A 12,255-nucleotide genomic window follows, 5' to 3' on the forward strand; every position below is an offset into this window, starting at 1 on the left:
TCCCTGGCTGCCTAAACCACGAATGATGAATCCCCGGACGATCGCCTGGGCCGCCGGTGATCGAGCATCTATGTCTCTGTGGTGGAGATCAGCATGGCGGCAACGAGTGTTTGGTGGTTCCGGCGGGGAAAGCAAGCGAAAAAAAAAGGTGAAACAAAGATATCTCTATAGGTGACAAGTGACCTACCTTGCTCCCGTCACACCGATCCAATTGGGATTCCACCCAAGTCTGCGCCTACCACCTCCCAGTAATTTTTATTTTATTTTCTACATATATTATGTTGCTTATTTGCAGGAAATGGTCCTAGCTAATGAAAAATTACATATTTCAACTCTCAGCCATCCGATCCTGGGTTGTGCTCTACCCTTTCCACATTGCACATTTTGTGAAAAAAAGAAAGAAAACTCCCTGTAGTCCCGTAACATAACTTTTTGTGTTAATTAGATCCATGCCATTGCGGTTTTACTGGTTTTGAAATATGCCAATACAAAGCTGGAAATTATAAATATGTCATCACGATTTGCTTCTTATTTGAGATATGCTATTTTATAAATTGTTTGGACTAAATTGCCCCTGTCATCTTTGAGGAAGTGGCTAGGGGAGGGATGAGGAAAAAGGAGGCTGCGGAAAAAATTATATAACACAAGAAGAAGCAAATCCTGATGGCATATACAATTTTTAACTTTGTAGTGACATATTTTCAAAACATGTCAAATTACAGTGGCATGATCTAATTAACCCTAACTCTTTTTTGCTTTCGCCACGCTCCCATGCCATCCCTAACCTCTTCCCCAAAAGAAAATAACCTCAGATGCCTTACAAAAATTCTCAAATATGTTCTTAGGGAATCTAATGATGCTGCTCACGTTTGTGCACATCATGCTTCTCCAAGTTGTAACAGGCGTGTGTTGCTCAAGAGAACGGACGGATTTTCTTTTTAGTTTGTAGTCGTCAAACTATGTAACCAAACGTATGATAAATAGGTCTTTAAAGAATTGAGAAATTCATGCGACCATTAGGTATGACATGCTTGGTGCTTAAGGAGGGTGATGGTAAGAGTGGTGATTTGGATCTTTTTTGAAGAAAGAGATGGATGTTAAACTCTGGCCGTTTCCAGATTTTACTGGAGATCAAAATGGGAGGCGATGCAAAGCGTGGAAGGTTGGAATCTGGAGGATGGGATTCTGGTGGGTGTTTTTCTGACATGGTCACTCGCTAGCTAAATACCTAGCCTGGGCGTTCTTTGCCTACATAATCGAAGTACTTCATGAAAGTCACACCATGCTGTTTCAATCTCAACTCCTTCACATAGTGGGATAATTAAATTTACAAAGATACAATTAAGTTCTACATGGTCTTCTAAACTGAACTTTAACCATACCTTTTCTTATTATATATTGTTACTAGTTACACAATCATAGTCTTAGTATTGAGCTGCATGCACCCCGACCACTTGACCCTAAGGGTCGACTGTAATTTTTTAATTAAATTGCGTCTGTTAGGATTTGAATTTGAGATCTATACTATATTGAGTCATATGTACCAAGTAAGCCCCTGTTTGTTTCAGCTAGAGATTGTGGATTGTGATTTAGCTTTTAACAATCTAGCTCTTAGAGGATGGAGCATGATAAAGACCAAGAAAAAACTTCTGCATTTCGTTGGTAGAACCCAGGCCAACTCTTTTCTCTAAATAATAGAGCCAATCAAGCAATACATATTCCACCAGCTTATGTAGATTATATAATACAGCTTCGTACAATTCTGCTTTTTACAATACGAAATCTATAAACTGCTTTTCACAATCTCCAATTGAAACAAACATGTGCTAACTCATCCAAAAACCTAAGTTGATAAGGAAAAATATGGAATTCACTTATACTTCAATACTTAAGAATGTACGCGATCTAACCGCACCATCTTTGTATCACTAAACTCATATATGGTTAGCCTAACTAGGTTAAAGTTATAAAGTTTTGAATTTTGAAAGTTGTGTGCGCCTTACATTCATGGAAGGCGGGAGTACCTTGCAATTAAGCTGTGTGTGTGTATGTGTGTGCTGTTATTACGTTGGCTCAATTCTAGACTCTTTATCTTCGACATTCATTGGCTCCTCTCATGTCTTCATAACATCTTTGCTACCGATGAATGATGATTTCCCAATATATAGGCTATACCCCAAAAAGAAAGCCATAATAACAAACCTGTTGGATTGTGATCCGAATTCTTGTTGGGTCAGACAAGGGACGTATTCGGCTCATATTCCGGAACAGTCCGTATTAGACTAGAGTCGTATGTGTCCACCTCTATAAATATATCTTGTAAGCTGCAAGGAGAGCCAAGACGCTCATTGTAATCCCCTGTATTATACACATCCCTGATATAGTGAAGATCGCCGATTGGCGCCCGTGATTTTTTCCCGAAAGGGTTTTTCCGTAAAAATCGTGTCTCGTGTTCGATCCTATCGTGCTTTATTTCTTACAAAACCTAGCTACAACAATATCTCCATCATGTAGCTCACTCAGTTATCGCAATGCTGCAGCACAAGTGGAGTGTAGATCACCCTGTACTTGCTCCGAAACGACGACTACGGCAAGGTTATCTGGTCTCGACTTCCGTGGGCCGCCATGTCGTCTTCCTCGCGCAGAGCATCGCCTCGTTGCGCTTGGAGACGATCATCCTGACCTCCCACTGCAGTGACCTCACCACGCTCTGGATGTCGTCCACCGTCTCCTTGTCGTCCCGCACGATGAACTTGCCGTTCGGCCTCAGGATCCTGTCCACCTCCACGATCACCGGCAGCACCTTGCACCTGCCAAACCAAAACAAAAGACTCGTGCCATGTCTGCTTCAACGATAAGTCAATCAGATCGGAGGTGGTACTGCCGTACTGGCCGTTTTGTACCTGGGCTTGAGCTTGGAGAAGAGGTGGTCGGCGTGGAGGAGGTCGTAGGACCTCGGGTAGGTGCTGAAGGACTCGCACCAGTCGTGGTAGATCCCGAACAGCCCGCGCTCGTAGATCACCGGCAGTGTGTCCGGCGAGTCGATCGTCACCACGTTCATCACCCAGACCTTCATCTCCCGCAGAGCCGCCGCGAACCCTCCATAGACGGCTCTCATGTCCATGACGTTCCTAACGGTCTTCCAGTCGATGCCCATGCCGCTGAGGTACGAGCTCCGGAGCACCTTCTTCCAGTGCTCGAGGTCCGCCACGAAGTCGTCAGGGGCCCGCTTGCCGTACACGCCCACCTGGCTGCTGTCCAGCCAGTAGGGAGCCTTGCCCAGCCTCTCCGGCCACAGCTCCGGCCACCGCGATCCCCGCACCGACGGGTCCTCGGGCACCCGGTGCATGCACGCCCGCAAAGTAATGTTCCTGCATGTTCGCACGCCAGAAAGATTGGTGCCGTTCAATCCGTCCGTCGGTCGCGCGTGTACCGTATGATCAGAATTCGATGGTCGTGATTTCATCTAGTTTCCGGTCAGACTTGCCACGTAGTTCATTGGTCTTCTTACCATGCTGCGTTGGGATCGTCGGAGGGCTCGCACAACGCCGGCTCCTTCTGCCCCCTCTTCTCGTAGCAGCCGTTGCTCTCCGGCTTGCGGAAGATGACGAGGCCGGTCAGGTCGATGGTGTCCTTGGTCTTAGTCACCATCTCCCAGCACATCGCCTTCGTCAGCTTCACCATCTCTGCACCAACACCCACGATGAGCGTTGTCAACGAAGGATCACGTCAGCAATGGCGCGCCCATGCCTTGCGAGAAAGAAATGACGCAAGAGCTGGAGAACTGACCGTCCCAGATCTCGACATCTTCCGGAAGCTTCTGGTAGACGGGCGTGGCGGACCAGACGAAGAAGCCACCGGGGCGGAGCAGGCGGTTCAGCTCGAGGAGGAGCATGCCGCCTTCGATGTGCCATGGTACGCGGCAGCGCGCGCAGTGGACGACGTCGAAGACGTTCGCCGGGAAGGGGAGGCGGAGGGTGCCCATCACAGCGGAGATGCCCGGGATGCCGCGCTCCAACGCGAACTGCACCTGCGCCTCGTGCTCGTCCTTGGGCGCCAGCGACATGGTGAGCGCGTCGCGGTCGAACAGGTACCCGCCGAAGCTGGCCACGCCGCAGCCGACGTCGAGCACCAAGCGGCTGCGCCGCCCCCACGCAACCTCGGGAAGCGCCTCCTGGATCAGGTCGATGTAGTGCAGAGCGCCGTGCTTGAACTGCGTGCCGCCGCCGGGGAACATCAGGTGCTCGCCGGACACCTTCACCCAGTTCTGGTGCCCCTTGTACGCCGCCAGCTTCGTGTGCGGCACGTTGTGGTACCAGATCTTGTCTCGGCTGTGCGGCCACCGGATCGGCTCACGGTACGCCACCGGCGCCGGGACCAGGCACGTCGGCGCCTCAGCGGGGCAGTGCCGCTCCCGGTGCTCGTAGTGACTCGTCGTCCGGAGCTTCTTGATGGCCGCCTCATTGTCCAGGCACGGGATATAGTCCGCGCCGGCGCTCGAGTTGCACAGCTTCCACACGAACGCCGTCCCCGCTCCGGCGTCCTCGGCCACCTTCTTCTTTCCATGCTTGCCCTTCTTCTTCTTCTCGGCGCGCGTCTCCTTCTCCTTGGTGGACTCCGCCGCCTGTGTCGTGAACGACCCGTTCTGCGCCGCGCGCTCTGTCAGCAGCTCAGCCTGAACGTTCGGCAGCGCCTCCGCTGCCGGCAGCTTCTGCTCGTCGCCGTCCTGCTTCTTCTCTTCTTCGGAAACAGTCGTGGACGTGGTTGCCGTGGTGGTGGTGGTGTCAGTTGCAGACACTGCCTCTTCCTCCTTGTTCTCAGAGGCGGTCGCCGCCGCCGCCACCTCTGCCAATGGCTTCACCGTCAACGCGGCTCCTTCGGCCTTGGCACTCTCTTCCGAGAGAAGCGTCTTGTTGCCGTCGTCTTTCACCAGGTCTACGCCGTCCATCTTGCCGTTCTCGTCGTCGAACGTCTGGTTCTTGATCCCGCCGCCGCCAACCACGGTGCTGCTCTCCTTCGCGCCAGTCGCCGCTACCGTCTCCTCGGCGTTCTTGTCCTGGCTGACCGCCTCATTCGTGTCAATCGGCATCTGCTCAGCGTTCTTATCCTGACCGACGCCGGTCTTCCTCTCGTCGATCGCCGCCGTGGCTTCCTCCTCGACGCTCTTCCCCTGGGCCGCGGAGCCATCCGTCTCCCCGGCCTCCGGCTTCACGAGCTCCCCGGTCTCCGTCTTGCCGTTCTCATCGTCAAACGACTGGTTCTTGGACGATGCCTTCCCGCCGTCGCCCTTTGCGTCGGCGGCGGGGTTCTCGGGGTTCTCGACGACCTCCACGCTCTCGGCGGCGGCTGTCGTCGTCTCTGCGACGACATTTGCGCTGTCCTGCTTGACGGTATTGGTGGCGTCGATGGAGCTGTCCTCCTCCTTGACGTCAGGCTTGACCTTCTCCGACGACGCCGAAATGGCCGCAGGGACGGTCTCCGTCGAGGACATCATCCACAGTCCGAGGAGGCAGAGCGCCACGAATACGACGAAGGTCGCCGTCGAGCAGCACGACGACCGCTGCCTCTGGTTCCGATCGAACAAGGCCATTCTCTCTTTCGATCAGCTCATGCAACTCTCTCTAAAAATACTTTCTTCTGCAGATTATATTCATCAACAGGCCATTACGTCGAGTGTGCATTGAGTACGGAATTTGAGAAATAATTCAACAAATCCAAGATCGCATATATAGTTTTTTCTTTTCCAATACCAGCACGATTCTGTATCAAAACAAGACAAACATCCAATCAAGCAATTCAAACATGGATAAATACCTGTCGTAAGAGAGTGATTCTTGGAGTGGAAGACGATGCGAGCAGCTCTCTCTGCCTCTCCTTAATTCCGATCAATCTCCCAACAACAAGCATCCGTCCACCTCCATTGATCCTTCATGTGGATTGGAATTCGGAAGGAGAGTGTGCATGCGTGCTTTTAAGGGCGCCACGGGTGGCAAGTTTGGACGAAGGGAAGAGAGCGTTAAGCGGGGAGTGAGTGAGAGACAGGCGGGGTCAACACACCGGCGACTCCCCGGATTTGGTGCGCCATGCAGACACAAGGAAGAAGACCAATGCATTATTGGGCCCAAAACGCCTTCTACTGGGCCGTCACAAGTAGATATTTCGATTTCATTTTATATTTTTTTCACAGTAAAAAGATCGAAATTCGTGAAATTTCAATAAAATTTTGGTTTTTTTCTCTGCTACGTGAGTGTCACATATCAATGAAAAAAAATTAAAATTAGATACTTTATTCCTCCCCAAAATTTGCAAAATTTCACTGGCGAAATTTTAATCCCCGTCCCACGTCCACGTGAAACGTGCGGTTGAGCTGCGACTTAAGCATTAACTTTTCTCTTGCCCGTACTAACGAATCGGCATCTCAATAACTATGGAACTCCTTAGACCATCTCTAACAGCTACCTCAAATTTTCATCCTCAAAATAATATTACAGCATCCCCTATCACTATTACAGTATTCTCTATCACTAACACTGTAGCAGTACTGTATCACTGAATACAGACTTTGGTGGAGACGAATTTCGTAGTGCTACAGTACCCCCGCAAAGTACTGTAGCACTAGAATCCTCAAATTTGCAGATCCTGTTGGAGAGGGCCTCACGTTCTTCCTTTTGTTCTAAAAACATTGCAAGCATAAACTGTAAACCAAATGGTAGATCATTGACAATAGATGAGGATCCTCTGACATACTGTACAGTTCCTAACACATGGGGCTAGACCCGTATGTCAACGGGTGTGTAGGATGTTAGAGGATCATGTCCATTAACAATAGCTTGGGCTCTCTAACGGTACAAGTTTTTTCTTTCGCTGTTCCTACAAAATCGCGTATGGACGGCAGACCGGCTGCATCTCCGGGAATGGCCTGATTCCTGTTTCTGGCAGGTTTTGCTTCCGAAATTTAGAGACTGCTCACCATTTCTTCTCGACGTGCTGTAACAGCCCAAGTTTCTAAACTTGAATAAAATTATTTTAAAGAAAATAAATGTGTTAACTAAACAAGACCTACGGAGCATGTATACATGTATGTGTACACATGAGTGTGTATGTATGCATATTCATATGAAGAGGAATATTCTTTTTTAATAAATATACATAAATAATTATATAAATGCTTGGTTGATTGAATGCTTGCTGTTATATATTTTGCTTGTTTGTAAAGTACATACATACATACATACATACATACATACATACATACATACATACATACATACATACATACTATGGAAAATAGGATAGAAAGGAAAACGAAAAAGGAAAGAAAAAATGAGAAGGCGCCTCGGGCAAGAATCCCCTCTCAAGCTCAGCTTCTCCCTCCTCTCTACCTCTCTTTCAGCCCATGACCAGCCCATCTCACCCTCACCCCTCTCTTCCTTTCCCTCCCTCTCGGTTGGGCCGCATCTGGCTGATTAGGCCCAGTCGAGTGTGCGATTGCGTCAGTATGGTCGGAGATGTCTTCCTCCTCTCGTCCTCTCTTTTCTCTACTCTCGTTCGGCACACAGATGACAACGAGAGTCCACGTGGTGAAGCTATCGTGCTCGAGCCGGAGTACGCCCTGTGACCGCCAAAACTAGTCCGCCTGACCCTTGAAAATGTGTGGCCCGCTCCATCTTGTACCAAGCCCAACGCGAAGAGATCAACCTCGAGCCCTAGTTGCCAGCCGACCCAAACCCGCACATGGGACCTTCTAGAAGTTAGTCTAATGAGTCCATGTGTTGCCCGAGAGGCTTTTGCCCATTTTATCTTCAATGGAGCCCGTTAAAGAAGATCAACTCGGGATTGGAAACATGAAGTCGCCAGACTTATAAACCCTAGTCGACTGAAATCAGGACTCCCCAAGCGCCCTGGGTATATATAGTAGCCACCAAAGCCCTCTTTGGATCATACTGCCTCTTTCGCCCAATTCGCTAAAGCGAATTCGTCATCAGAGAGCTCATGCACTTAGCTCTAAAAGGATCCGCCGCCATTCACCGCCGCTAGGCTTCTCAAAACCCTGACGAAGTCAACATGTGCTCGAGATGAGATCGCCGTGCTCTCCTCTCTCTGTTCTGCCGCTCATTGTCATGTTCCAGTTTCAGCAAAGTGCCACCATGTTTGAGCCGCCGCCACCACAAATTGTGCCGGAGCTGAGTGTGATCGCGCTAGGGCTGTTGGATCCATAGCTATCGGTTGAGATTCGATGCTAACATACCAATTCGATCGGTTAGATGGAGATTGTCATATCTAGATTGGATGGCAAGGTTTAATGCATCTAATGGCACTATCGTCCGATACTGACGCCATAGTTAGTCGAGTCAACACGTTCGTGTTAGCGTCTATGCACATGTGGCATCGCCACATTAGCCACTCGCACTACGCGGCACGCCCAATTAGCAGATCATTTCTTTTATTTATTTTAATGCTCTAATGGCATCATATATGTTATATATTACGCAATAAAAGGTTTTTTAGTACAAAAATAATCCTAAAAATTGAAATATATTAGAAAAAGTTTTAATAATGTTATTTATTTCTGTTTAATATTTTTATTTAGTTTATAATTCAAATAAATGCTAATTGATTCCAAAAAATCCTAAAAATCGCAAAAAAAAAATCATGGATGACTTCCAAAAATTCTAAAATTCCTAATCATGTAATTTTGTCTGTAGTTAATCTTTTTGTCCTATTTTAATCTTTTAGAAGCCATAAGTTGTTAAATGTAGCTCTAATTTGGCCCATTTTTTCGCCAAGATGACCCAAAAAAATATGATCTTGTGTGTGATGATAATTGTTATGTGATATTTGGTTTTTTTTTATCTTGATGTTTATGTGTTGCCTTTTCGTTTATGTTTGCGAGTAGATACTAACGTTCTAAGGAGCTAGAAGGACATTAGGACCAAGACATCGAAGATCTAATTGCGTATAGTGAAGGTAAGTTGTGTTCATAATCATATTTATCACATCTTTAAAATATTTTATTTTACAAACATACATGCTAATAATTTATCGAGAATCTCAAGCATTAGGTTTTACCCTAGTTTTCTGTTATCATCCTTATCATCATGGTTATGATTTTGATTTTGAAAGGGTAGATAATGCTTAGCCTTACTTTGGGATGATGATCATGATAATGGTTCTACAAAATATGATAATGATCCTCTGTAACAATGATAAAAGATGATGATCTAATTTTTTAGCAACATGGTATGAGGATTCTAGCAGGTGGGTTAAAGAGACTTGTCCAGGATCTACGGTTGGGTTGTCGTAATCTTACTCAAATTTAAGAACTGGTTTGTGGAGTGATCTTTTCTAGTTAACAATATAACTACAAGCCAGGTATGGGATGGGCCTAGCCGATTAATTTGCATACTCTCAACATTGTGTGAATCATCCAGTTGTGTGTACTTCCAGGGTTTCTATTAGCGTAAGAGGGATCTTTTATTGATGAGGTGTAGTCATGCGACGGTAAAATCTTAGTGGGTATGTATGTGCTGAGAGAAGTATTGTAAAGGCTTGGTAGTGGTCACTCGGTGCACACATCGAATGTGTGTAAGATACTGACAGATAGGGATCAAAACGGCTCAAATTTTTCGGCCAATCTAAGTCAGAATTAGAAACAGATAGATTTTTCAGAATCAGCATTGGATATTTTGACTCAGAATCTACATCGGATATTTTTTTTGAAATCGGCGTAGTATATTCCGACGGAGTCCGCATTGGATATCTCAAGTACTTGAGTTTGGATATTATCCGAAGCCTAGGCACTGATACAACATTCTAATGCTCTTAAAATTCAAAATATTAATGAAATAATCATGAAACATTCTGAAAAAAATATATGGTGCAGAGGATCCTATAATCTAGCTCTCAAAAAATTTTAACTCCAAAATATGATATGCATAATGAAATTTATCTTTTTTTCTCATTGTACATATTATATTTTTGTCTGAATTTTTTTAGAGTTAGATCATAGTATCATGTACATCACCAAAAGTTTTCAGAAATTTTCATGATAATTTTGATAGCATTTTGAATGAGAGCAAGAGAATGAAGTTTTTTTATTTTTAAAATTTTTGCCCTTTGGAAGTGCGATATGTTTACTTTTTTTAAATGAGGTGCTTCTCTCTCGATCGTTAACTGACATACCAGACGCCGATCAAGGGCAGGGATGTGGTCGTCTACCGGTTCTCGCCCGACCCGACGGTGGCACTGTCCACACTTGCCGCTGCATGTAGTGTGAGGCTAGGCGCCCTAGCCGTCTTCTTCACCTAAGGTGTTAGGCTCGTCACGATGAAGGCCCTTCCTTCTATTTGTGAATATAATGCCTTTAGTATTTTATTAGCTTTGTAAGTTTGTGATGAATTAAGTTTAAATATATGTATTAAGTCTAAGTACTATGTGAACTTGTACGAATCATAATATGTGAGCTTGTGAAGTTGTGATGAACTAAGTTGCCTTATTTATTATCTAAGTGATAAAGTGTATGTACTATATTATCTCAGCTATTGCGTAGTAAGTTTTTAATAGGAATATGTTCTTTGCTTTTATCATAATCTTACATACAATTTGAGTGATCTTTTATATTCGTTAAATATTTATCAGTTATATTCTTTTTCCATCCATATTCATTCAGTACCGGCTCCGTTGGAGTAGGATGAGTTATTGGCCCCAATGGATGATCGAGGTGTGCCGATTCAGCCCCCAGCGTCTCCCATCTCGCTGGAACAGGAGGAGCCGAAAGCGCAAACATCCGAGTCGGGACGCCAGTGACCTTCCCTGAGAGGCGGGTCGATTGTTGAATCATCGGAGTCGCCATCTAATCAGAGGAATATCTCAGCAACAACTCACCCAGCAGAAGGCAGCGGAGTCGGACAGTGCTTCGGGTGTAACTTCATCACCCTCGTGGCCCATCTGTCTTTTCACCAGTTCGAGGTATGATCCTTATCTGGGTGAACTAGGTTATTTTCAATTAAACACACAACTCTCATCAAATTACCATCTCTACCCCTAGTAAGAGAATTGGTGGGAGTTCGTCCACACAAACTCTCTCTCTCTTTTTTTACGAAGACGTCCACACAAACTCTTATTCCTCATCCCACCAAAACTTCCACTCTCATGAAATAAACGAGAGAATTTTAAGCCCCTATTCCACACAAATTAGCTTCATTGATCAGCTCACAACAGCATAGATATGAACAAAGTACGGATTTGTGTTACTTAAATGATAAAATTCAATGACTCACGTCCGAGAACCCAACGACACATGTATTTTACACCTGTGTAACACACTCACAACATGCACTCGACAGTATATATTTCATCCAAGATAATAACTTGTATTCTGCAAATCTGGACCCCTTTCCCGTAAAATTCAAGGAACTATGCGAGGATTTAGTCCCGTGTAGGCCACTTTTTTATGCATGGGCTCGCGTGTACGTCAGCTTGACACTATGGTTAAGTTTGCCCCTCAGTTTTTATAGGGAAATTTTACCCCCTAGTTGTACAGTAACTTTTAAGAAAACTCTGTTCCTGGCCCGATGTGGACGTCATGGGCTCCGGGCCGCGGCAACTCACTATATATTGGGTTCCTGAATTTCAGCCCAAGGGAGAAACTAGACTGGAAGCCCTTGGTTGTGAACTGGAGCCAGAACCACAATTGACATGGCCCAACAACTTTAATGATTGTTTTAGTAGCAACCAATTTCAATGAATATTTGATAGTAATTCATATGGCTTTCGTGTAACAACTTGGAGTGGTTTGTAGCAACTTCAATGAATATTTAATAGTAACTTCGGTGTGTAGAAACTTACGTTAAGGTGTCAAACTTGAGTGGATATTTGATAATTTATTATGTGCATATTGTAGCAACTTCATTGGTGGCACCTTTAGGTTATCATATCCACTTCAATAAATATATGATAGCAATTTGTGTCGTGTCTTTGTTAGTAAGTTTACACGTAACTTGCTAGTGTACATAAATATCTCGTAAACAATTACAATATGGATCTTATTTTATTAGACTCGTCCTAAAGTGCAAAACGCAAATGGGGTTGAAAACGGACACCGTTGAAGAGGGATTTCATCATTTGAAATGATCAAAAGGACTAGTATAAATCATCACACATGTTTTAGGTTTTTTAAAAATATTATTATTTTATTGGAAGATTGTAAAAATAATAGCTAAAATCCGATATTTACAGAAATAGGTACTTGTCGAT

At 45.3% G+C, this 12,255-nt stretch overlaps 1 protein-coding gene across 1 annotated transcript; it reads right to left on the bottom strand.

Moving 5' to 3' along the window:
* Window positions 1–2,476: 2,476 nt before the first annotated feature.
* LOC133900688 (probable methyltransferase PMT26) lies at window positions 2,477–5,926 on the bottom strand. The gene is made up of 5 exons (XM_062341902.1): window positions 5,815–5,926; window positions 3,790–5,637; window positions 3,512–3,686; window positions 2,904–3,371; window positions 2,477–2,810 (listed from the first exon to the last, which is right to left on the bottom strand). Exons 2-5 carry the CDS (start codon window positions 5,588–5,590, stop codon window positions 2,597–2,599), a joined length of 2,658 nt encoding a protein of 885 aa, XP_062197886.1. The 5' UTR covers window positions 5,591–5,637; window positions 5,815–5,926; the 3' UTR covers window positions 2,477–2,596.
* Window positions 5,927–12,255: the final 6,329 nt, after the last annotated feature.

The sequence above is a fragment of the Phragmites australis genome, chromosome 19 (assembly GCF_958298935.1).
Source record: "Phragmites australis chromosome 19, lpPhrAust1.1, whole genome shotgun sequence".
Lineage (NCBI taxonomy): Eukaryota > Viridiplantae > Streptophyta > Magnoliopsida > Poales > Poaceae > Phragmites > Phragmites australis.

Coding starts and splice junctions, on each gene's coding strand:
- LOC133900688 (XM_062341902.1), bottom strand. CDS start 5,590: ATGGCCTTGTTCGATCGGAACCAGAGGCAGCGGTCGTCGTGCTGCTCG. Junction 3,687..3,789: donor AGATGTCGAGATCTGGGACG/GTCAGTTCTCCA, acceptor GTGTTGGTGCAG/AGATGGTGAAGCTGACGAAG. Junction 2,811..2,903: donor TTCTCCAAGCTCAAGCCCAG/GTACAAAACGGC, acceptor TTGGTTTGGCAG/GTGCAAGGTGCTGCCGGTGA.